General features: G+C 35.5%; 1 protein-coding gene across 3 annotated transcripts in view; it reads right to left on the bottom strand.

The window, feature by feature from the left end:
• Window positions 1-15,657: 15,657 nt before the first annotated feature.
• The window catches only part of RBM26 (RNA binding motif protein 26), a 46,749-nt gene continuing 35,926 nt past the window's right edge, over window positions 15,658-26,480 (bottom strand). For all 3 annotated transcript variants that reach the window (XM_058044907.1, XM_058044909.1, XM_058044908.1), the window contains 4 exons: window positions 24,242-24,451; window positions 22,476-22,562; window positions 19,567-19,680; window positions 15,658-16,482 (listed from right to left, as the gene is read on the bottom strand). In XM_058044907.1, the coding sequence (XP_057900890.1) occupies window positions 16,393-16,482; window positions 19,567-19,680; window positions 22,476-22,562; window positions 24,242-24,451 (501 nt within the window). In that variant the 3' untranslated portion in view covers window positions 15,658-16,392. The remainder of the gene's footprint in view (window positions 16,483-19,566; window positions 19,681-22,475; window positions 22,563-24,241; window positions 24,452-26,480) is intronic.

Here is a 26,480-nt window from a genome sequence, read left to right as displayed (position 1 = left end):
ATTCCTTGAAATTTTGTATGATTTTTTTTGTGTTATTAATATGTACCAACAAAGAACCCTGTAGATAACACTACAGTAGGAAAATTATCCAGCAGAATTTCAGAGCAATGAATATTCTGCCATTTCAATACAATATATATCCTATAAATAGCACTCTAATGGATATGAAATTACAAATACTGTTATGTTGTCGAAACCCTATGGCTTGTGCTATAGAGGAGGTCAGGCAAGATGATCATAATGGTCCCATTTGGCCTTACGATCTATGAATTTCCAAGAGTTATAGGTCTAGTTTAAGTGCACCCTCAGCATGAGTTGCCTTATTATTTAGCAGAAAGGGGGAAAAAGTAACCTTGTTCGTGCTTATTCTGTAATGCAGTAGGTCAACACACATTTTACCCATAGGGTAAATAAGTTTACTTTTTTATATAAAAATAACAGGCAATTTAATATATGTCTTTCCTTGTATGTGCCCCAGACCAGAGAGATGTGTAACCTGCTAATCATGTCTGTCTGTGCTTATTCTTTTGCATTTAGCTATGGTCAAGAGCTGAGCTCAGGGGAAGATCATCCTTGTATAATAAAATATCTAGGGAAAGATGGACCAATTGTCTCTCTTACATGCTGATAAAGTTACTTGCAATCTAAAGCAAAACAAAAAGCAAGTTAATGGAAGTTTGTTTATTCTAACATCCAACCTAAGAGACTGAGGCAAGGAGAAACCTTTATTTACCCAAGCAGACCTCGGAAAATGAGAAAATCCCCATGAATTACACAAAGGTACTTAGAGAAGCAGGGAAGACTGTTTTTAATCAAGTATCAATAGATATCTAGCAGAAGGATAAATGAAAAGTGCACATTTTATTACAGCTGAGGGAATATGGCAAAACATCTTTCACTAGTACTTGTTCAAAATTTTAAACACATTTATTTCCCTCACTCTTTCACATTTCTCTCACTTGCCTAGCAAAGCATTTTATGGATAAGGATATTGATGGATATAGAACTTAAAGAAAATCTATAAATTAGTTTCTGAAATGATAAATCAGATATCTATACCAAGAACCAAGTTCGAAGACCTGCATATTCTCATTTACTTAGGAGACAGATTACCGTAATGAAGGAAGTTCAGAACCTAATTTCCCTTTTCAGAAACTGCCTTTAAGCCCTACTGTCATAGGTATTTTGACTGTAAAACTCACCCTTAGAGGTGATATTTTGTTTTCTGGCTGTTTCATTTGCTCCCTTCCATTCTCTGTTTCTCACACTACTTCAGAATAAATATAATAATACACATAACTAAGTTCAGAGAAAGGCAGAGGAGGTAAAACAAGGGATGAGGATTTTTTTTTTAATGAACAAAAAAATTCCAGGATTTAGCAATAAAATTTCTATGCCTCAAGAAGTTCCATCAGAAACAAAGCAAGACATTATTTTGTGTTATTTTCTGGTTAAAAACTGAGAAAGGAATCTTATCCCTACACAAAGTTTTTTATTCTTAATTCAGTTCTACCAGGTTTAACATATCTATGGGATTTTCAGATCAAGTCATTGCATGGTAAGATGAGATAACAGTTTAGCAATAAATATTAGCCCCGCTGCTGAGGAATAGGGGAACAAAATTTTTTATTCTTCTCTTTATATGAAGAAAATTTACTTTAAAAACACAACCTATTCCCTTGAGTAGATAAATTTTCTTCTGCCTCTTTGGTCACAAAGATACCTCGGGATATTTCAGCTATTGGGATGTATTTTGTAAATGGGAGGAAGCTGGGAGGGAATATTAGGCTCACTCTGGAATATCTTGTTGAAGGTTACTCAGAGTAAAAGATGCAACAACATTCTGGAAATTTGCCAGCGATATTTTTGTTCTGGACCAGGAGCTGCTACTTCACTGATTTTCAGAATCAAACCTGTTGGCAGCATAGCTGCAATTTTTCAAGTACAGAATGAAATTTTTTGTTAATTAACGTACATTAATTTCTTGAATTTTTGCTTTTCTCAGTTAGATGCTGTGGGTTTGATATGCTAATGAATAGCCTCTTCCAAACATCTGTATTCCTCTTTTCCAAACATTTTATTTTGCAAATATGATTTATGTATTTAGTGTAACTCATTGGCAAACTTGAGAAAGAGGGCAGGAAAGGAGGTCAACTGTAAAAAGCTGTTAAGGAGGAAGGGGATAAAGTAGAATGATGTGGAGGAAGGATGAGAAAAGGAAACTGATAGTATTCTAGCGATCACAAGCCAAATGTAGGAGCACAGAGTACAGCACAAGTAATTTCTGCTGGTACATTTTTAATTACAATAGAATTCAGTCTCAAAAATGAGGAGAAGAACAGTGTTCTCCAACATACTGATTTGTGAATGCTACAATCTGATATTGCTGCAGTTAAATATACTGAGCTTTGTCAAAGGTCTTCAAGAGTTCAGTCCATTTAGCCTTGTGAAATGAAGGCTGCGACAATGTGACAGCTTTTGACAAACATATCAAGGAAGTAAACATCAGGAAGGGAGAAAAGCCATTTAAAACAAACGACACCTAACTACAGATAACCTGGATGAAAGTCAGTTTAGGTACAAACTTACCAGAGAAACAGTTGGGAATATCTTACAGTTTTAAGATATATCCTTGATCAGTTATAGATTACATTCTATCCTTTCACAGTCACAATAAAATGAAATTAAAAAGGACTTTAAGCAAAATAATTTCCATTTTATTTTCTTCCAACAGTATTTCAGCCATAGATGCTGATAAATACTTTTTTCAATTGAAAACAATTATTTTGATATTTTAGAACTTCTAGAAAAAATATAGATTTTTGTTATACATCTAAATACCAGTTTTTCTTACTAAGTTGTTTTTAGAAGCCTTCAGTGGTCCTGATAGATTTATATTCTCTATGCCCATGTTATCATACACATTCCTAAATGATGACAGTTATGGGCATTCAGAGTATAACCAGCCAATGACAGTACCAAAGGGATGGATGATTTGGTTTTGTAGATGATTCTGGTTTTTTAATAGATAATTGTTTGGCTCTCCCCTAGCAAAAAAGCAACATGATATTCAACTATTTTAATTGGTGATCTCTTGGTATAAATCATAAGAAGCGTTTACAGCTAAGTAAAGAGAAAGTATTCTGAATTAGAAATACAACAGCAGTTGTAAGTACATTTGGAAAGCAAAGTCAAACCCCAGAATTTTGAAAAATCACAATAATTTGAACAATACTTCATCCATGATCTTTCAATGGCAGTTCAAAAATGGGTCTTAATTTCAAATGAATACAGAACCTCTGTAATAAGCTGCCATAAAGAACCCAGAAATAAGATTGTGGGATTTTTTACTATTTCAATTTCAGGATAAAGTATTAGCTTTCATTTTGAAATAATATATCTCCCTCCTCTATACAATCAAAAGCAAAGACATTCTCCAGGTTTACAGAAGGACAAGATAAAAATGGCAAAATGCAAAGGCATATACCAGTAATAGACTGCAAAATCAATTTAAGAAGTGCAACTGCAGTTGTCTTTCCCAGGTTTTTAATTATGTGTTTGTTTGCCATGGTGGCCTAATTTAGTCAAGTAGATGAGCCAACATTAAAAGCTGGTAGGAGAGGTAAGTAATCCCCAGGGTGGGCTGCTTGTGTAGAGAGTTTAAAAGCTACATGTACAGAAGCAGAAGCCAAGGCAAATTTGAGAAGGGGGTCCACATGATAAACAGTGAAAAGCCAGCAAATCAAATTTTTCACAATTAGTTGAACAACAACTGTGACAGGTTCAGCGCTTAGCATTTTCATTTGTGTGCTCAAATTTGGTTATCCGTCCTCTTTTATGCAAATGTGATGTGACAGGAGAAGCTGGGAGCACTCAAGCAGGCCGATCACTCACAACAGGAGCTGGGTCTGTACAGCTGAGAGGTCTGGATTAAATGGACTGAGCGCTGATGGATAAATGACATAACCCAGGCTGAAAGCCTCATGAAGTGATTTAGAACTTCCACAAGATGATGCCCAGAATATAAATTGCATTTTTTTCTCAAATGTAAAAATAAAGGAGATAAAAACATCAGCTTCTGCTAGTAAATAACCGTACTTATAATCTAGCTAAATCCAACATGTTTGTTGCCTACTACAATAAGGAACTTGGGAAAACTCTAATAGGTATCTCTAATAATTGCTTATACACCAACCTTGTAACTCTACAACTCACGGTGATGTTTTTGTGCTTGCATGGGAGACTTGGAAAGCTGATTAGGCAATTAAATAATTCAGTCTACTTTGACAGATGGGAGCATGGCTGATGAAATACATGCATAGACACAGAAAATATTTTTACAATGTACTTGCAAGTAATTTGGCAGCAGAAATTATCAGGTCAGTGAATTCCATCCTACTGCAGAAAGTATAATACTTAAGGTGATGTATTGTGCCAAAAGCATACTTACACATGAAGGGCTAAAGGAAGAATTATCTGTGTAGAGCTCCCCCTCTGCCAGTATATAGAAACTGAAATTCTAGAGGAAAGCGTGCCAGAAAAGTATTGCAGCTTGGCCCTTTGACTACACCACTGCATTATTATTAGGTTAGTTTTCAAGACTGTTGGTAATACTCAGAGATTGTTCAAGAGACCTTCAAACTTTACTAATGACAGGAAAGTTTGAATAAATCACCTACATGAATTTCAGCTTGAAGATTAATAGTAATTTTCTTTAATAAGGTTTTTTCTAATTTTGTATCTCACAAGACCGCCATTTTATACCTTTCATTAAATCCAGTAGTTATAGTCTACAAAATTTAAATTGCTAATTGCATTTGTCCATTAGCTAAAGTACTAGAATTTTTATTTTTTTAGTACCCATTCCCTGTTTCAGTTAGTGACATTTATCTCTGGAGAAGATGAATTCCTTGAAGAATATTGTGGACAACTGTCACTGCGTTTGAAAAGAACAGATTTTCCTTAAGGCTTCTTCATCTACCAATGGAAACAAATCATATTACCTACTGTTAGACTAAGCTTGGCAACTCAATCACACATCTGAATCTTGAAACATTTAGTGAAACAAACAGGTCCAACATACATCATAGGCACCAGAACCCTGTTGTGGGTGCCACAGCTATGTTGCTAGGCCATAGCACCTCAGAGGCCCAGATTAGCTATCCCAAGTCAGACCTTTTCTAGCAGAGAACATGGACATGGTTGTCCTGTTTTGAAACCTAATAGTGTGTGTGAGACTTGTTCCATGCCAGTTGGCCTCAGTGTCAGAGAATCGTCCCAGCCATGTTTAATTTACTAGTATTTATGTAGACCAGGAGGCTGAGTACCAGCATTCCGACAGGGAACAAGACACTGAAATAACCTATGTCTCTAGCGAGTTCTACTAAAAGCAAAAGCCATGAAAACATACTGAAATGGGATAGTGATGGATATGCAGGAACTAAACCACAGCATTATTCCATGACATGAAATTATTTGGAAGCCCCCACAGTCTACCACCTTGCAAGATCTTTAGGCAAGCTACTATAGGCAGAAGCTGGTGTTGCAAGTACGTTCATGGGCTTTTCTCACCAATTATGTGGTTGTTGGGGTGGAAGAAAAATTCAGAAAGTCCCACATCAATCTAAAATACCATTTAAAATTCATGCAGAGGATTCCTAACACATTGTTCCCATAACCACTAACCAATACTAAATAGAGTGGTTAGAGAAGACTATTCATTCTTTGTCCAGACATTTGGAGGAAAACAAACAAAATGCTGAGTTCTTCAAAAGCCAATGTGTTACTTTTGCAAGTAACAGATATACAGTATTTGGGGATATTTTCGAGATTTGAATGTGGATCCATGGAGATAAAAGTAGATAATTACTTTTCATTGTGATTTTGGACTCTGATTATGACTGAAAATTACAGTCTACCTTTCCTTTCACATAAATATTTTAATTTTGAATGGTTTTGATTATCTGATTTTAGAAAGCAGACATCAAAGCACACACAACCTCTCTCAGCTAAGGCAGTACTAGGGATGGCTCCTAACAGTTCTAAGGTCTAGAACAGTTACAAAGCGGTTCAGAGAAAGATGGTCACGACAAGACCATTTGTTCTTTGTGCAACTGGAGAGATATCTGAAAGTAGTAAGGTACTGAAATTCTTTGCACTGCAAAAGTGTCCACTTCGAAGGCTGAATTGACAAGTTTCTGTTAAAGTAACCACAAGAGCTTAGACCAGTACTTTTCATCTTACTCTGCAGCCAGGATAATGAAAGAGGATTCCCTTGTTCCATGACAATAACTCAACATTGTACCATTTGTTCACTCAGCCAACAAGTTAAACAGCTTAACAAACAGGAAAGTTCCATTAACTGACTTGTTGATGTTATCCTACCTATCTTGGATGAACAGGTTTGAACACACAAACACCCATTGGCTGGATAAGTAGTCTTTCAAAAGAGTAACTGACTGTTGACACAACCTACTCCACAGGGACTCATAACAAGGAACACTGAATTCTGCAAACACTCTGCCATGCAGAAATAATCACTAAAGTGAGGCTTCTCTTTACTTCTAGGTATCTTGGATGATAGTCTAAAGTGCCAAATGAAAGCTTCTTTGAAAGTACTAGTCAGAATCAGTATTTCCTGGCCCTATTGTCCAGATTTAGCAGTATTTCCCAAATCTTTTACAGCATGGCTTGTCTGCAACAAACTAGGCTACCCACAGGTGCGGCAGAGGGAGGGTAGATTGCAGGAAAGGAAACCTGCAGATAAAAAATTCTTTGGCCAAGAACTTGAAACCTCAGCTTCCATCTGCCTCACTGTAGGAATTTACAAAATTAGAGGGTTTTAAGAAAGCTGCAAAATACAGGCACCAAAGACTGCAGAACTGTAATTAGAGCTAAGCAGTAGTCATGAGATAGGTCAGCAGAAAAATTATTTAAACTGTAGAAAAGCAAGGACAAATAGAACAATGATCTGTATATTAACGCTTGTATGAATAGCTCTCTAAGCTACAGAAAAGTTTATCTAGCAAGATATTAGGAAGGTTAAAGCTTACTAGTGGAGCTCTGTGCGTTGTGTTTTAAGGCTTACAAGTAGGTATTGTATTCTAAATAAGCAAGCATTGTTTTAACCAAAGGTAGGTGTGCTCATGGTGATTGGATAGAACTACTGTCAATATGCTTTTGCTTTGTGTGATTGGTTAAGAAGCTTATTTTATAAGTTGTAACTGAAGTTCTTTGTCTGCTGCCTAGAATGTCAGCTGCTGGCATCTTCCCATTGTCATAATCATGTAATGACACTGATGCTGAAAAATAAAACAGCTCAAGGCACGTTCCACAGCAGTCTTGTCCTGTTTGTGGTCTGTAAATAGCCCCCCTGCCAGCGATAAGCACCTCCTTCTAGAATTTTAATATTGGTAGTTTATTTCATTAACACCCAACAAATTTAAACAAAGCCAGCCTTTCTACCATCTAACCTAATTTCAAGTCCTACAGTGCATGGTACAGGCCTACACTTAGTTTTCTTCTCACCTTCTGGGTTCCCTGACTAAGGTACCTACATGCTGTCAGAATTGCTTTTGTTCCCTGCCAATGGTTTAGCTTTTCTACACAGATCCATTCGAGAAAATGATCTCCTCCTGCTCCAACCTAGCCTCAAGGCTGCTTCACCCAGCGGGCAAAGCTGAGTTCTAGGAAGTGCAAGTGCAAGCACATTGGTTCTGCTGCACCATGGTGAGTAGAGGAGGAAACCCTGCTGCGGCTGGATTAGCACTGCACTAACATAGGGCCACACAGCCTTTTACACAAAGCTACCATACTCACAATAACCTAAATGAAGGTCCTAAAAATCAGACAAAAATCAAGGTTTCTCACAATCTTTTGGAGGTGATCGTTGACTGATCCGAGACTGCCTTCCCCACATCAGAACCACTGAAGGATGTGCCAAAAGGAGTCAGCAAAATCCCAGTTTGTAAGGCTATGGAGAACACAAATGGGTCCAGAGAGTCAGGTCACATGCAGGGCTATGCAGCTTTCAATTCAGTGGATCACGGCTGATGCACAGCATGTTCTGTGCTTGTCCTGAGTCCTGTGCAAAGTTCAAGCCTTCTGTTCTCAACTGCTCTTCTGATCTTCTGTGGAAGCACTTCAGCTTCCACATTCTGCTCACTAAAGTTTTTATTGAATGTTTTGTTCTGGCTCCTGTAAATCAGGGGAAGAGAAGAGACAAACCAAGAGTTGAAGCCAAACACAGGTAACCAAGAAGAGCACAGTGGTGTGGGTTTTTTCAGTGAATGTAGCATGGCTTGAAACAGAATCATGGGATGAAGAGGTCTACTGATATCACCTCCTCACTCCTGCCCCAGCATCCCCCACGAGTAGTATCTTTTCAGTCACCAGACAGACTAGGAAGGTAATTAATTTGTACTATCCCGTTTTAAATTACTACATTATCACTTAAGTAACCTGCTGTGTCAAGCACAGAGCATGGGCAGGAGTGATCAGCCATGGTCCTCTCTGATCCTGGTGCAGAACAAGGCTATTTATGAGAACATTTTTCACAACTTAGTCCGGGCCATCAAAGAGTTAATACTGCTTTATATAGAAAATTAATTCTTGAAAACCAGAAATTATTTCACAGAAAGATTCAAATGCTAAAAACTAGCTCAGTATTTGTTAATTCAGGGTGACTCCAGAGAGTAATTCATAAGCTTCTAAATTAATATTTTTAAGGAGGTCATAAAATGTGAACTTTAGTAACTGCTACAGCCAATCAAGGTGCCATCAATCTTGCCTTAGACTACTAACACACTAGTAATTACCTACTCAAATTACTTTAAAAGTTTAACAAAAGCTTATCTACAGATAGTATTGTAGCATGATATACTGCCATTTTAAAAATGGTAGTGTACTGAATTCTCCTGGTTAATCTTTATAGTTACTTCAGATTCAAATTTCTGTAACTTACTCTCTATTTATTCTGTGTCTTCAAAAAATTCAATATATGGTAGATTTGCAGAGAAAAGCCACTAAAGAGCAAAGACCTCAGTCTTTGCTCAAAGACTCAAAGACCCAAAGACCTCAGTCCTTTTTAGTAGAGAAAGGATTACAGAAAACAAGGATGGAAAAGAAATAGTACTTACTTTAAATTCACTTGAAAGGATGTTTGGACACAGCTCAACACAGAAACTGAAGAAATAAATATATTTTAAACTATTTTAATATTCTAGTTATTAGAACATAAATTTAGTGAAGACATGCAAATAATATTGTGAGAATCCACCAGTACAAAACTGCATGTACAAAGAGAACTAACCTATTGAAACTTAACAAGGTCTAATATGACTTACATTCCTTAATTTTCCATTATATATTGACAGGAAAAAGTGCTCTATATCATTCTGTTCTACTGCCAACATCCTTACATTACTTCTAATAGAAAACTTATTTTGTAATTCAGGTCAGGCACCAAGTCTGCTGACCAGCACTTTGCTTATTCCACCATATAGGCTACAGCTATTGCTTTTTGCTCTTTAATCTCACATTTTCAGTAACAGAATACTCTCACAGATAAATTTGGCTACATCACATTAATACATATAAATACACAATACACAGGAAATTGCTTCTGGGAACAAAGAATTCCAAATCCTAAACAATAAAAGTTTTCTAAAGTAAATCATTATCACAAAGAAAGCAGATAGAAAAATATAATTAAAAACTGTATTAAAAATACTCTTTGATTTCCTATTTAATGGGTAGAAAGATCACACAGGAGATGTATGATTTTAAACATTACCCAATATCTCTCTCAGAGCAGCAGTGGATAAATGTTAATAATCTATCAGATCAGAAAGCAAAGAAATATTCATGATAAATAAAACCAAGTAATTTTTACAACGAGAATTCCTCTTCTCTCAATCACTTCTGGTAAGTAAGGTTTCCTTCTTTAGGTGAATTCAAAGACACTGACTCCTTGGAAGTCTTGCAGCATTTTGTGATGTTTATCCACAGGTGCTGATACAGCGGCCCCTTTCAAGAAAAAAGGAGAGAATATAATCATCTCCACATAGCTGATTTTGTGAGTTAGGAGGAGTGTAACAAAATCTGTGGTGCCTCAGCACTTTTTGACATTGCACTAATGACTGAAAGGGAATAGAAAACAACACAGAATGAGTTACATACATGTCCTGCATGGTGTTGGCCTATATATGATTTGTGTGCATGGGCATTGCACTCTGAGCTCAAAGTGCTCCACTGCACACTCAGTGTTCCAATGCATGGGCTACCAGCAGCTTCCTGGTGCACCCAGGCAAGACTGCAGGAGACAGTGAATGGGTGCAGAAGGATCAGCAAGTATTCCACATCACAGCTGAAAAATTGTTTTGGGTAGTTACAGTGCACCAGTTGGAGGAGCTACAGTAGTAATTATTTGATGTATTTCAGATGAGTCTACCATAAAGCAAGTATAACTGGCTACAGTGGTGGAGTTTATTCAAACTATGTTAGGCTGGTGATTTCTTTTGTAGTTTGTATGAAAACTCAATGTTTGCCATTTCTGTCCACCTCCACTTTCCAGCAATAAGTTTTAGCTTTCCCTATGCCAGAGCACAAACACATGCTTAAAAGATTAATTCTTACAAAAATCTTTGACAAATAGGATGAAGCTACCCAAAGTTTTCTATAAGTTCAAATGTAGTCTATCAAACCTAATTCAACTCCCAGAGCAGAAAAGGCAAAAGATACATGCCTTTTGCAACACAGAAACATTCTTCTGTTTTATTCAGATTTAAACACCCGGAGTCATGTTTTATCATTGGTACCTAAATCCAGAGAGATACTTTGTTTCAGTTCACACACATAGGATTTCTGCTGACATAGTAGAGATGTATACAGGTTTTTGCAAGAAATGCAAATATTAGCATGAGAACTGAAACAGGAAAAATATCACTGAAGTGTTAAAATGGGAGCACTTCCCAGCTTTTGTTTCACTTGTGTAGCCATAGTGCCCTCTAGCAGCCGAAAGAGAAAATACAAGGCTTTACCTCGAGAAAAAAACCCAAAAAAACCCAAAAACCACATACACGAAATCAAAAGTGATTTTGGTTTTTTGGGGTTTTTATCTTTTTGGGGTTTTTTTTGGTTTTTTTTTTGAGCAGAAAAAGGACAGTTTGCAAATGAGAGGAAGAACTTTGCTTCATGTAAAAACAAGGTACTTTAATGGAAAGGACACTTATTTTGGCTTCTATGTAACAGAACTCTGCAGAACGGGGAAGCTCTATAAAAATGAGGGGTTTTACCCTAAAGGCATTTCTGTGCCTCAGCAGATCTCAGCTACACTATGCAAGCACTAGCAACATGCACCTGACTTTAGCAAAAGGATACAGATTCTTACCTGCATAGATCAACACACATTTCTGCGAAGTCTTTTTTCTCTTTGGCTCAAATATCTTTATTACACAAAATTTTGTGCAAGACAAAGAACAAATTATGACCTTTAAAAGCTAAAAAACTTGTCATTTCCCTAGAGAGCAAATTATTGCTTAGAGTTCATGGGTCATAGAGCTGGGACATATCCTGTCTGGCTGCAGACTACCACAAAAACATTTTTGAGAAGCTAGTGTTTCTGTTCCTTTTAAACTAGGTTTAAGAAACAGAAGCAATTCTTCAGCAACTAGGAAAAGAACATCTGCACTGCTGAAGTTTTCAGGCCTGTAAGCAACATTTCCGATTTCCAGTAATCTTCTGAGCTTGTCAGGAAATTACTTTCTCCTGGGAGAGAAAGTGCTTCTCTCCCTTTTCTTTGCAGATAAAGAGTGTACATTAGATGATATCAGAAGATCTTTTTAAAGAAATTTTTTACCCATCAAATTACTACCAAAAATTTATGTACATCTGCAAGACAGAAAAAATAAAATAGTGTAAAAGAGTAAAAAGGCTATTCTACCCTCTCTGTTTCCAAGAGGTCAAAATGAAACAAACAGGTCTACTGCAGATGTTTTTCAGAAAAATGAATTTTGAAGAGTATATGTCTCAAAGTTTTTTCTTTTATTTGCTGATAAGAAAATATTAAAATCCAGTTCATCAACTAGACCAGACAGATTTGCTAAATATGGTATTCCACTCTTTGGCAGAGAAAGGTGAGAAATTGAATTAATCTGTTCTGCTAACAAAGCAAGAAGAATATTAGAATTCAAGAATTAAAACTATAATATCAAAATTACTACACTATACCACAGGGTCAGATGAGATGATTTTCAAAGACATCAACTGGTCTCAGGATTACAAGCTTACTGCAAGAAGAAGAAAAAAACATTAATCTTCACTCAAGCCAAGAACAAAGAACAACCATTAAGTTTTAGCATTAACACATATAGAAAGATTTTAAAAATAATTATCTATTAGGAAAAATAGATTGTATGGGTAGTATAGGTGGTATCTTCTTGAAATCCTTCTCGTTAGATTTCCCACTAGATCTCAACAGAATTCAAATAAAGATTGAAATCACCAAAGTCTATTTTTGTTGTATTTTTGATGTCCTCAGAGTAAAAACATGGTTCAGAATAAAACATGCAGAGGCATATTTAAATAAAAAAAACTTAAAAGACTGCAGTATTTAGAAACCTATGCAACAAGCACACTAGTGCATTTAAAAAGGTCTACACTGACCTCTTTACAGAGTCCACAAAAACTAAAGGTTCATCTGCCCCAAGGATAAGTTTACAGACATATTTGCTCATTATAGAAAGATGAAGTTTTCTTCTTTTATCTTGATCAAGAACTTTTACTTTGTCTGACTTAACAGGTTCATTTGAAAGTAATCAAGTGCTGTAACACCAATACAGTAAGATACAGCTCCAGTCAGACCACTGGAATGAATAATAAAATTTTTTTCAAATATCACTTGTTTTCCCAGAAACCCCTCAAGTTTCTGTTATTTGTTCCAGTTGCTCTAATTTTTTTCATTGTAACTTACTGTCTTAGTTGTAATAAATATAAGTAATACAGGATTAAATCTGACTATATCTTCAATATTTGCAACATAAAATAAAAAGGAAATTTGAATTAGTCAATGAGGTGTTTCATTGAAGGTTTCTACCCCTTTATATTACTTCGTGTGTTTGTACAACTGTAGTGCATGACTGGTCTTAAGAGAAGGAAAAATATGAACAGTTCTGGTCATAAATATTGTTTCAAAGATTTATTCTTGTTAATCTACTGTTCTGTAGAGATTGTAATATAGTCTGAATTACTGATTCTCTTTACTTCAAATGTTTTGTAGTTCAACCAAATCTAGTTTTAAACAATATTGCCATTGAACTGCATGTCAGCTCACATCTTACCTAAGTCCTTTAGCATCCAAGTGGAAAATCACATACCTTCTTAAATGTTATCTTTTATTCCATGGAAATTTTGAAAAGCTGTATTGAGGAAAACCAAGCCAGCAGGATGTTTGGTTTGTTGACTGAAACAAGGATGCTGCTCCAGGTGACAAAAGATTTCACTATAAGCTATGTTAATAAGGATCTGACTGAACTGAAGAGACAAGCATTGGCTAAGGTAGCAGCAAAAAGATGGAGGGAAGAGCAGGGCTAGTCAAGGAAGACAGAGCAAGCCAACAAGAAATCAAATTAAGAAAATAATTTGACAGTGATAGAAATCTGTATAGAATTCATTCAGACTGTAACTGGGACACAGTATTCTTATACTGAATGTCACACAGCCACAGATTGGTTTTGACTGGGGTTGGTTTTAAAATGAGAATAAGCCAAGCCATTCTGATCCAGGTGTTTTTCAACCACTCAGAATGTCACAAGGTAACAGCAGGGAACAAAATACACAGCAGTAGAAAGTTTGCAGAAGGAAGGTGATAAAAAGAATTTTAAAAAGTTTCCTCCTTTGCAGGGTGTAAAGTTTCAGTGAAATGAATCTTGGATGGATGCATTACTAGGCTGAATTCAAAACAAGCAGGCAAAATTGGAACCCAAGTTTTCAAATTATAAGATACAGCAACTTCAGGTGATTTGTAAGAAGCACCTGTGTAGTAAACACACTTATAGTTGGTGGTAGCTTGTGTTGAGTGACTGCAGTGAAAAGGCAGGTCTGAACAACAAAGCATGCCATACAAACACTTTATGGAGCATGGACAGTGTTTCACTGTGCTGTACCTGCTCTGTAAGACAACACACAAAAAAATCTCCACATTGTGGATTGTCAATTTGGCCCCCTCCAAATGTACTAAATTAATTAAATAAGTAGGAAAGCTTGCACTTAATTCAGTGAATTAGAACAGCTCATTCAGAGCACTGGATAAAAACTTCCTTAAAATATTTTATTTTGCCTGAAATTCAGTGTAAAAGGAAATCAATATCCCAAATACAATTCCTTACGGCAAAATTTAGAACTTAGTGTAACAAGCACGGCAGTCAATTGTGACATTTCAATGTGAAACTAGGACTGTACAAAAATTTAAGTGCATGTTTTTTGCAACAAGATATGCATACACATCAGGACAGAGGGGAAAATCAAACAAAAAGCTCAACAAAAAAAACCCAGGATCCAGTTCTTGAAATCCCTTCAAATAACTGAAAAGCACAAACAAAAATTCTACAGCTGGAGCTCTTGTCTCTAGAATGCTACTACATCTACTTTCCTCCATTCTACTTTGGAATTGAAAAAAAAAAAAAAAAAAAAAAAAAAAGAAGGACATGACTAATACCCATTCTACCCCTCTTTCCAGCAAAAGACAAAAACATGGACTAAAGAAAACACCCTATTAACTGAAGTACTACCACAAAATCACAAAATATTCCAAGTTGGAAGGGACTCACAAGGATCATCGAGTCCAACACTGAAGTGAATGATGGTACAGGCTCATATCCATCTATCTGATAAGTAAGACAGTGGTATTATGATGCACTCGTTAATGAATTAACGAGGGGGAAAAGATTAAATCAAAACAACACCACACCCACTCCCTTCAGAAAAAAAAACAAAACCCAAGAATTTAATACTTAACATGGGTTTCCTTTTGAAACCAGTCCAGTAAAACGCCACTAAGTAGAAATAAGACCAAGTCTTCCTGAGAAGTCCTTTACTTGCAAAAGAGGAGGCAGTTCCTCTTCCTAAGAAGCAACTTCAGACCTCATATACCAGAAAGACCAGCTAGAAAGAGCCAATGAAGACTTTCTGTAGAGTACACTAACGTTTCACCTATTTTTGAATGGTGAATATGTGCTATAGTGTGAACACAGGATTTTCCATGTGCTTCATTTGAAATGAAAAAAAGTAATCCTAAAAACACAAGAATATAAAAAAATGCATAAGTTGTGTACCCAAATGTTTAGATTATTACCTACTAGGTACTGAGATTCTCCTCACATATTCTTCTAAATTGTATTTCAGTACTGCGTGTAATTTTTGTGGCATCAAACTTTCTTCTAGAGTTGCCCAGTGCAAGATATATAAAAAAAATTCCTTATTGTTGAGGGTACTATTCTATTTAAGATTTGACTTGCATCACTTCAACTTCAGAACATCCAAAAGTTTTTATGAAGAGTACACCATGGGTTAATGTAGATAAAACACGATTGAGATTGGTTTCATACATTCACTATTATTTTAGTGTAAGTGATAGTGATTCAAGCTCCTTTTGTGAACATGGGGGTGGGGGTTGCCATCTGGAATGGTCTTTTCTCTTTTTTTTCTTTTTTTTTTTTTTTTTTTTTCATCATGAAGGACCATTGCCTTAGCTTTTTTGGTTATTGCTTTTTTTTTTTCTTTTTCTTTTTTTTTTTTAAGACCATTCCATTTCTTTATTTTTTTAACATCTTAAAGTCATAAGGACTTATATGCAAAGCAGTCATACACTTTATCATTAAAACCCATAGGTAAAATACGTACACAAATCCAACAAAAGGCTAGTACATAGTAAAGCCTAAGCATACTACTATGCAATATTATGAATACATAACTTTAGAGACTTCAGTTTAGTACTGTTATCTATTCATTTCTGAAAACATTCACAAAGATTTTAAATGCAAATTTTCATTCCGTATCTGGAATAGAACAAAAATTATCTATGTTATAACAACTTCTGGTCATTTGTGTTTGACCAATTCAGTAAATTACAAAGAATCCAAAGAATTCTGTAACTTTCTGTAGAACTATGTAATAAAAACATTGCATATGTTCCTAGTATGATGTCTTTAGCAATCATTTACAGAAATGTAACTCAAACATCAATCTCTCAAAATGTATAACCGACCAGCTGCTTTTTAATCTATATCTGAATCCAACTTCATCACAAAACCCCTTTTAATACAAAGATGCAGAAGTACATTAGGTAATACTAATGCAACACAGGCGCAGCTCTAGCATTGTCGTTGATCAGTTGAATCATCTTCTCCATGAACGAGATTCATTCTCCTCTTCCTCTTCATCATCATCTTGAAGCAGTGAGTCATCCACCAAAGATTCTTCCTGAAACTTCAAGAGAAAAATGTGATAACCATTATATCAAAAAATGTTAAAAATCAAAAGGCAAAATACGAACCTCTGGCACTTGCACTTTAATACAGAAGAAAATTTGGTTGTGAATAGGTAAACATTAATGCTTTCAATAAAGTACACTGATATATATGTCTTATGTAGATATATTACTAAATGGCAAATGAAACCTTTTTCAATAGACTTCAAGATGACCATGACACATGCACCTCATCCTTAAACAGCTCTTCTGATTCTTCAGCATATCATTCATGTCCAAGCTGCTATATTCCCATGAAACTTAATATGCTATAGTGAAAACTAATGTTTTTTTTGCATGTTCACAGTATCTACATCTGTTTTCATCCAAGAGCTTAAATGCACATGTTCCACAATATCAAAAAGGCTGAATCTGGAATTTTTTTATTTTGACAGCTTAATCAAGATTGAAATCAATATAAAAATTTAAACTAGGCAGGGAGACAGGTATTCAGAGAAATTCAGACACACTGTATTAGTATATTCTCAATTCTGTTCCGTAAGATAGTAACTTGACAGACTTCAAAGCCTTTGAATGTAAGTTGATTTAATTTCTATCTACATATAGACATAAAGGTGTATTTAAACTATCCTGTCTTGGAAATTTTTTGACCATCACCCCCTAACACAGCAAACTCTGCTATTGCTAAAGAAAGGAATAAAACACAAGGATGTCTTTCCCTAGCAAAACTGCCCAGCTGTTAGACAGTTGCTGTGTTCTTATTTATTCTTTGTGTCTAAGGAATGGTAGGTTTTTTGCTACAGTATTTCCAAATTTAGCAAGAGGTGTGAAGGTTGATTTGAAAAATTATGAAGTCTTCTGAGAGAGAAACTACTATCTTCATTAGTCTTGCATATGGAAAGCACAGTTTCAAAAGGAGCTCTGTTAACTCCTTACCTGTCTATCAATGTATGCCTGCATAGTCTGACCCTGACTAAAACACAGAAGCTTTCTGAGGACTTAGATTCTTTCCCGGTATTCCCCGATGTTCAGTGAGCTAAAATACAACACTGCAACAGTCAAAGAGGAGTAGTCCTGGGCAGTGCACAGTGCAGAACTCTACAGAGCACAAGAATGAGTGTAGTACAGATGATCAAAAAGCCAGGCTTCCATAGAGGGGAACAACTACAGGGAGATATAGTAACTGAGGGGAACTATGACAGTGTCCCTCTGCATGTTAAGTATCATGAAGTGAAGAGAGAACATGTAGGTGGCAGATCCAATAGAACAATATTTATTCAGGGTAGACATAGTTGAACACTCGCATTTCTTAATACAGGACATTACAGATGATACTCAGATTCTAAAGAAACCAGCTAAATTAATAAAATAAACACATGTCAAGGCCTTTTAACTACGAGGACATCATATCTCTGACTCAAGAGGTCCCTCAACTGCAAACCGCTGACGATTAAAAGTTTATCTCTACTTACACATTTTATACTCTTCTTAGGAGTCAACTGTTGACTCAGCAGAGTCAACTTTTTTGTTAGGCACCCAGGTGTAGAACATAAGGCATCTAGGAATACCAGATGCTTTTATAATTAGCTGCCTAATCACCAGGGATTTTCTAAAGTGCTCAAGTCCAAAAGACTGAAGAAAAACTTTTTCATGTGCTTACAACTGCTGCTATAAAACAAATTAAGTAAGTAGCAAGCAGACAAAACCCATGAAGAGCTAAGGGTTTTCATCCAAGTTCAACTCCTAGGTATTTTCCACAAGAATAATTAGCTAAGGGAGTTAAAAGACAGATCTCTCTGTAGTTCACCTACCAATGAATCTGTACATTCCTTCCTTTACTCTGCTGAAATGTTTGCCTATCCCTGCATGCCCTTCCTTCACTACAAAAAAAGTCTCAGTGAAGTGGCTACTAAAAGAGACCTCTCAAAAATGCAGACTCCTTGCATCAACACACTGCTGTTGATCTTCCAAGGCAGTACTTCCCTGAAGGAGATGTGACAAAATACCTACAATGCTCTGAAGATTCCATAATATAGTCTCTTGTTCACTCACAGCTCATGACCATCTGACAACGCTTAAGGTTTGTGTACATGAGGAAAGTAGCACTCAGTAAACTGGAGCGCACAAATGCATCTATCTTCAACTGGCACACAAAAAACAAACTGGCATTTTTGGAGACAGGAAGCCAGCAGACAAAGTGGCTTTCTTTGGGAAAAAACCAGAAAATGAACACCACCAATGTAAGAAAACTAACCAAATTTGGTTGTATCAAAGCAAACTTGTGAAGCTGCTTCTAAGGTAGATCCACCAAAAGGCCACAGGAAAAAGATGCGGACAAAATATTGTCATCAAGTAAGTGAAAGTGCACTTCCACTTCAACTTTTCTGTACCAATTATGTGGATACAGTTAACTGACAGTAAATAAATTTGGAAAAAGATTGCTTGACTTTATACCCAGGTGACATTTATTTTTCTGAATTCACAAACATAGGTATTTTGAGTGTAATGAGTTAGACTGCATCAATACATATTGCCCCACTATTCCTACATTAATCAATTAGGATTATCTGGACAAGGCTTTAGTATCTCTTATGGATCATGATGAACATTAACACTCAGCAAAGGTACTTCAGATCACTTCACTTTCAGTGAAGTCAAAAAATGCTCTGAATTACTCCTTCACCTGTATCCTCTGAGCCATATCCATAAAGTGAAATTAGAGTCTAAAATATGATCCTCTAAGAAATTAGTGCCAAAAGCAGAAGGCACAAATCCATGTTTTGGACAAAATCATCAATCTCATGCAAGTTCAAACTTGCGCCTTCCATTTTCTAGCTATATCCTCTAAAGTTTTTTGTTATGTAAGAAATTAAATATTTCTGCAAGCACAAGCAAAGTATCTAGACTTCCAACACCCTAAACCCCAAGAAATATACAGGAATCTACTTTCAGATATCAAAATGTGAGTTAGATTAAAAAATACAAGTATCAATCCACAGATAAATTTTAGTTTTGAAAAAGCTGTATTATTTCATCTTAAAAAAGAAAAATTAAAATAAAAAATAAAGAAAAAGCAAGCTTACTTCTTCTTCATCAGGTTCAGCTTCTTCTGTTTCAACAGCTGACATACTAGCAACAGGCTTGTTCCATGCCAACTTTAGCTCTTGTCCTTTGAAACGAGATCCATGAATTGCAGCCTAAAACAAGTTTAACTATCTTAGTTACACATGACTACAAAAGAAAGTCTAAGTTGCAATATGTTCATACTGAAGTACTGTTACTAGGTTAAATGAAACAACTTGATTCACTGCACATGCAATTCATACATCCTTTGAGGAAAATGATGAAAATACATTCAGAAGAAAATAAGCTTGGAAAACCATAAATCATTTCGTAATGCAGGTAACATACTGAACCAACACCTTCCTGGTTTTTAAGTATTATTTTGCTGGGTTCCTCACCTTTCAAAGACAGACACAAAACTGTTAATGCATAACCTACTGGAAGAAGTAAGACATTCCTACAAATGATTTAACGTATTTTTAAGAACCCAACAACCAAACAACTGAAAAAAAGCCCCTCTGTGATTACAATTTAATCTACTGGAAAACGTTCATGTAAAGCTGTTGTAATTGAAATGTAAAAATTTTTAACTTATGGGATATTCATGTCTTTCTAAGCACCAGCTGCATTAAGTGTCTGCTTTAGAAATAGTATGTTCAAATTAAAGTAACATGAATGAGCATAAATCAGTGTTAGCAACATTCCAAAATAACCGTCATGGTCACAAAAGATTTATAGTACAATCTGAAAGTACAGCATAATGTGAAATGTAGAAACAATTACATGTTCAATGACATCTGAACATGAATTGTGTGATATTAAAGTCCCCAGGTATAAATTTTAAATCTGTACATATAAATTTATGATAAATTTAAAAGATTCTATGCTTATTAAAATGCAGCTCAGGAGCTTTTTGTCCATGGTCTCATCACAATGTCACACAACTAGAATTTTTAAAAGTACTTATAACAGACATTTAGGTCCAAAAACAACTTGTAATCTTTGGAAGAAATTACTACTACATAAAAATGCAACGTTTTACAACAGGGAATCTTCCTCTTCCTTCTAGGCTATAACATACATGATCATAAAGTCTAGGTCTATTTTCATTTAAGAAGGTAAAATATTAGGTGCATTTACTTCACAATCTGCCTCAGCAGATGTTTTTAATGATTACCTTCTACAAATTCCCAAATTACCAGCCTTAATGCTTTAGTTGTAAACACAGATATTCCAATGGAAATACATTGAATATGTAAGAAAATCTTAAAAAAAATACAAATTTTCCTAGATTTGATTGAATCTAGTCTTCATAAAATCTTCCTTTAAAAATGAAGGTGAAATTAGACACAAAGTATAATCAAACACAAAGTTGACAGTTAAATGTTTTAATGCTCACTAAAACATGGACATCTCAAACACGGATCATGAATCCTGATCCTGATCCTTGCACTGAATCATACTTCATCTGGGAGAAGTAAAGACTTTATTGGGATAGTCCACAAAAACAGATTATTGTTCTAGGTGACCTATTTTTATTTTCAGGGAAGCAGAATTTTCTCTCCACACTTAAGAGTATTTCTTATGTAAACTACAATATCAAAGAATATGAAACTGCAAAAGGAAGTACCCAATACCAGGAAGCACCAGAACTAAAATCCCAAGTTTAATTCAATTCATGTATGAATATACTAATTACAGTAGCTTTCATCTTTGAACAGAACTTTTGTTCACTGTTGAACTGTGTTCCTTCAATACAGCTGTACAATACTAGCTTTCCTCTATCAGTCAGTATCCACCATGTACCATTAATTGTACCTCCTTTTTTATATAAATACTATCTCCATACAGTTAGTGCTCATCATTTCTATAGCTAAGAGTTTCACAAACAAAACTAATTCTGTGTTTTTCTAAAACATCTTTGGCACAGGGATATCAAAATATCTAACCATAAATGATACTCTGAGCGTTCAAAGCTATTGTCCCCAGTGGTTAATGTGCATTGTAAATAGCAGTTTTTTCTGTCAATCACCTCACTGGTGTCTCAAGATGAAAAGAGAATAGTCTGGCCAGGTATGAAAACTGTGTTCAGGTAAACTCCACAAGATAAAATTTGTACAAAATATAAACATAAACTGAAATCTTTTCATACAGCAACACTGCAAATATGAATTCACTCTTGCTGTAGTCCCTACTATTTTCAGGATTACTCCATCCCAACAATGACACAAGGATTTTGAAGGAAAAAAAGCTTTTGTAGAACAAATATGTTCATTAATTTGTTCAGGATCACATAATATACCTATATTATATGCCTATACCATGGACCAAGTAACGCAGGAGTCCTGCTGAGCCAAATGTATAAAGTTCTAATGGTCCAAATGTAATGATAGCAAATTATAATCTAAGTCAACTCTAGATTTTAGTTTCTAAAAGTTACTTCTGCCAACCTATGCTTCTGTAATTCCATAAATTTCTAAAAATACACTAAAAGGGGGGAAAAAATATCAGATCAAATCCCATTTACAGAACCAGAGGTTTTTAGACAAAGGTAAACCAAACTGATCCCCAAATAAATATATAGGTTGACTCTGCAGGATGTCACTGAAAATTACAGGTAGACTATGAGGGTACCAAGTCTTCAGGTGAAAAAACCTGGCAATTAAATGAAGATAAACCAAGACATCTAAATATAAATTCCTAAGTGTTTCTCTTGATTTCCCTCTTACATCCTGCACCTTGCTTAGCTATAAACTTAATTTCTTAAGTATTTCAGTGCCGTAAGTTCTGACATTTGTGTTTAATTTACACTTTTGCGTCAATAGTTTTAAAATAGTTAACAGCATTAGATTTAATCAAATACAGAAGTGTAACATAAACAGAAAGTATCTGAATGCTGCAGTGTACTATCAAGAAAGACTATACTCACAGCTTCAGCTTCTGCTCTTGTTTTAAAAGTAATCACCGCATGGAGAGAAGAGTCATCTATCTGGCAATCTTCAATTTCACCATATTGCTTTTGAGAAATAAACAACAAAAAAAAGTTTAGTAAAATAGTTCTCCCACCCCTAAAAATGCAGTCCTAAATAAAATGTCATTTAAAAAAATGTAGAAAACTAGAGCAGTGTACACTTCAGTCTAAATGCCAGAGTACTAGTCCTAGACAAGAATAGAGTAACTCGTACTTGCAATTCTAAACCATCAAAGTGCTCTTGTCTCTGGATTTCCCAATTCCTATAGGTATGAGGTAAAAATATTATAGAAACAGGCTGCTCTGCTATGGTATTTCTCTTCTGATTAGAAAGATGGGATCTTGAAATGATTACATAAGTCTATTATGAAATTATTCCACAGAAATATTTCTACAGGAGCTGCAGAAAAAGTTTGAAAACTTTACTGTATTTCATCATCTTAATAAAATGACTTAGCTATTAATGGTCACAATGGTACTGCTAACTTTGATACTGCCCTCACTGTAAGCTGCAAAGACCAACAAAAAAACACATCTGTGCAAGTGGACTGCACTGCTGACGTGCAGAGGATTGTGGTTTCACATCACAAAATCAGCAATATAGCTCAGAGCATTCCAATGGAATTTTAAGCAAGTTTAAAACATCAAACTAGCAACCTGCAAAACTGAGTAATTAATTTTTTTTCTCAGTTATCCTACTAACACTGAATGGATTTGTCTTTGTTCATGTTACTAAGATTCTTTTTGATTAATATTTTTGCTTGTTAAAGACAATAAGGTTCCTATACAAAGAGAAACAGGTCCTTGTTTGATTTTTTTTTTCAAAGCTTCTTGCATGACTGCCTGACAAGAAATATTAAGTACACTGACTGGAGTAGAATTTAGGGACTAACTGGCTCCTAGACTTCTCCCTTCAGAAAGGACCACTGCAATTGAATGCTGGGGAAAAAACCCCAAACAAATAAAGAGGGTTGCACAGATGGAGATTCACATGATATTCTTAGCATTTATTCCACAAAATAAACAAATTTGCTTTTGTTGTACTCTTTTTTTCAATTGGAGGAGAAGTGGTTTTATAAATTTATGTTGAGTTTTCACTATTACATTTGCAAACAAAAATTTGCTAAAAAATTAAGTATGCCAATTTATCATTTTTTAGACTGAAAATAGAAAAAAAAGTAGGAAAATATCTGACTTCTTAAGCTCAAGTATATGATCAGACAGAAATGTTTCGATGCCTTTTCAAGATGTACACAATTTTTACTCTGACTCAAACTCAGAAATTTGGGCAAAGGTATGGAAAACGTTTGAAGAAAATTTCTGTTAAGCACCTGTTAAGGTACTTCAACAAAGACAGACTGACTTCAGGTACTGAAAGTGTGCCAACAAATCTTTGTTCTCACCATCCCTTCAATTATTTTATCTTTTTGTACGTAAAAAAATGTAAAAAATTTACATTTGTAAATAAATGTAAATAAATATTGCAAGCCATTTGTCTTTGTAAGAAAAAAAAGCCTTGTAAATGCTATGTGATTAGAGCTATAACTAGTTGAAGCAATCGTGTATTTTTCCTGTTTTACCTTTTCCTACTGCTTCCTCTGCATATCATGCTAAAGATTCATTCCTAGACAATAGTTGCAGATGAAGTGAATCAGGTGAAAACAAGCGATTCAATGGAAAGACGTTATCCAAAGGAGAAAGAAAAGAGCGCAGTTGTGACATACCGCAAAATGCGGCAGAAGATCCTCCCTGTCGCTCTCGGTGAAGGCGGAGATCTCCAGCGCCCGGGGCCGATGATCCACCACGGCGTGCACAGGAACGCCCCTGCCCCTGCCGCGGCCCCGGATCCCTCTGCCTCTGCTGCGCGCCGCGCCCCGGCCTCTGGCGTGAACCCCTCTGCCGCGCACTGAGGAGAGAATGCCCCGCTTGGCAGCCTGCGGTGTGCACACGTAACAGCGACGGGTTAAAATTCACACTCTGCATGTTTAGACAGAATTAACAAACACATATATACTGACGTTTCCTAAAAACACATCCCTAAGAAAGCCCCGGAAAGAACAGTTTGCAGGTCTGAAAATAACAGAAGGTGAACATTTAAGTAACATTCAAAAGCTAATTATCTAAGGGTCAATTATTACCAGACCAATAATAGGATGGAAATAGGAAACAAGAACCAGGTATCAAAAGAGCCCTTATCTGTGAAGATTAATTCCTCATAGGAAAAAAACAACTGCTGCATAACTGAAATTTCATTATCAAAATTTCTTGTTATGGTGTCTAGCTACTTAATTAGTCTCTTTATTTTATTCATTTGTCTCTGAAGTTTAAGCAAGACCTTTATTCTGACCAGAATTATTGCAGCTTAAGAGCTTTTGGCAACAGGACTGTGAGATGCAAGACAAAGGCTTCTAAAGGGGCACCTCCAAGGAAAAAGTATTCAATGAACACTTAGCTCTAGGTACTCAAAAATTTCCATTTCCACAGTACCTGTGTACCCCTTCTAAAGAACTAGCATATGCTCTTCAAGAACTATCAAAAGGCTAATGACAGGGACAGCCATTTAAAAAAATAAATTCAAAAAGTTACTTTAAGCTTTGAAAGACCGCTTTCAGGTATCTAATTTCAATGTTTACAGCAAGAAAACACACCTTTTTGAACCCAAATACATCTGCCATAGGAATCAAATGTTAAATGAAATCACCACACTTTTAATAAATCCTACAGTGTTTACAAACTCAAGCAGTGATGGCACTACTTTAATCTATGTCAGGGCTGCCACCCATGAAGAGATAATTTTCTTATGGCTTGATTCATTAAATTATTCAGATAATTTTACAATAGTATCAAGTTTGCTTTTTAGTTTTTTATAAACATAATCCTGAGGCGCTTGGGTTTTCTAAGTTTTGTTCTTTGTTTGGGGTTTTTAAGCATTTTAAAATGTTTAAGTGAGTAATTCAGGGCATGCTGACTCAACAAACAAGCTGTAAACTACTTGGATTTTCTTTCAGTAAAGTCAGGGTCACCTGGAACAGAAAAACAGGTTATGAGTCAAAGAAACAACACATTAAGTATTGTGGGAGTCAAAGCCACGAGCATAATGTGTAAATAAAAGTTTTTAGAAGAATTTTTAAGAATACTTAAAAATCAAACAAACATCAAGGGAAAAAAACCCCATATGCCTCTTGTAATCTGGGCAAGGGATATATTTCATGCTGTTCCCTGAAACATAAGTGTGCATTACTGATGAGCCTGTTTTTCTCCATCTACTTCTTTTGGTATATGCTAAAGGCTTCAGAAAATTCATTTAAATATTACTGTCCTGAAAGAGCTCTTTTTTACCTAACTCAAACTACAAACAGACTTAGAGATAGAGTAAGGTTAGTGCACTCAGCTATGATGTAACTTTATCATAACGTGTACCCACTTTTCCTAATCTACATGTCATTCAATTCACTTGTTTTATGAGATGCAGAATTTATAAACAAGCTTTCAGTACACTTATACAGCATTACTCACATAAGCTTTTGTACCATCTCTATTCAATTGGCTTGACTTATTAGCAAAACTATTTTCACAATTACCAAAGCTGCATAACAACTTAGTTTTAAAGGATTTAATGCAACTTGGCCACACATATGTGCACTGTATTCATGTGCAGTAATACACAAACTTCATTAAGACATGAGCGTTTTAAGTGACACAGCAGCCCTGCTTAACAGCAAAAAGAAATAAGATTATCAAGTGATTTCAAGTAGATATTGCAAGAAAGTGCAATGTAACTATAAATACCACTCACAGTATTTATAGTGTCTCAAAACTAGACACACATATAAAGAATTTTGTACAGCCATCTCAATTTTTTTTTCAAATTAAATACTTGAAGAAAAAATTGTGTGTTTACACAATGAATACTTCTTCAAACACTTCTCTTAACTTCTGTTAAGTTCTCCTCTTGAAAACAAC

The sequence above is a fragment of the Melospiza georgiana genome, chromosome 2, assembly GCF_028018845.1.
Source record: "Melospiza georgiana isolate bMelGeo1 chromosome 2, bMelGeo1.pri, whole genome shotgun sequence".
Taxonomy (NCBI): Eukaryota; Metazoa; Chordata; class Aves; order Passeriformes; family Passerellidae; genus Melospiza; species Melospiza georgiana.
This window is presented reverse-complemented; position numbering and strand designations above follow the sequence as displayed.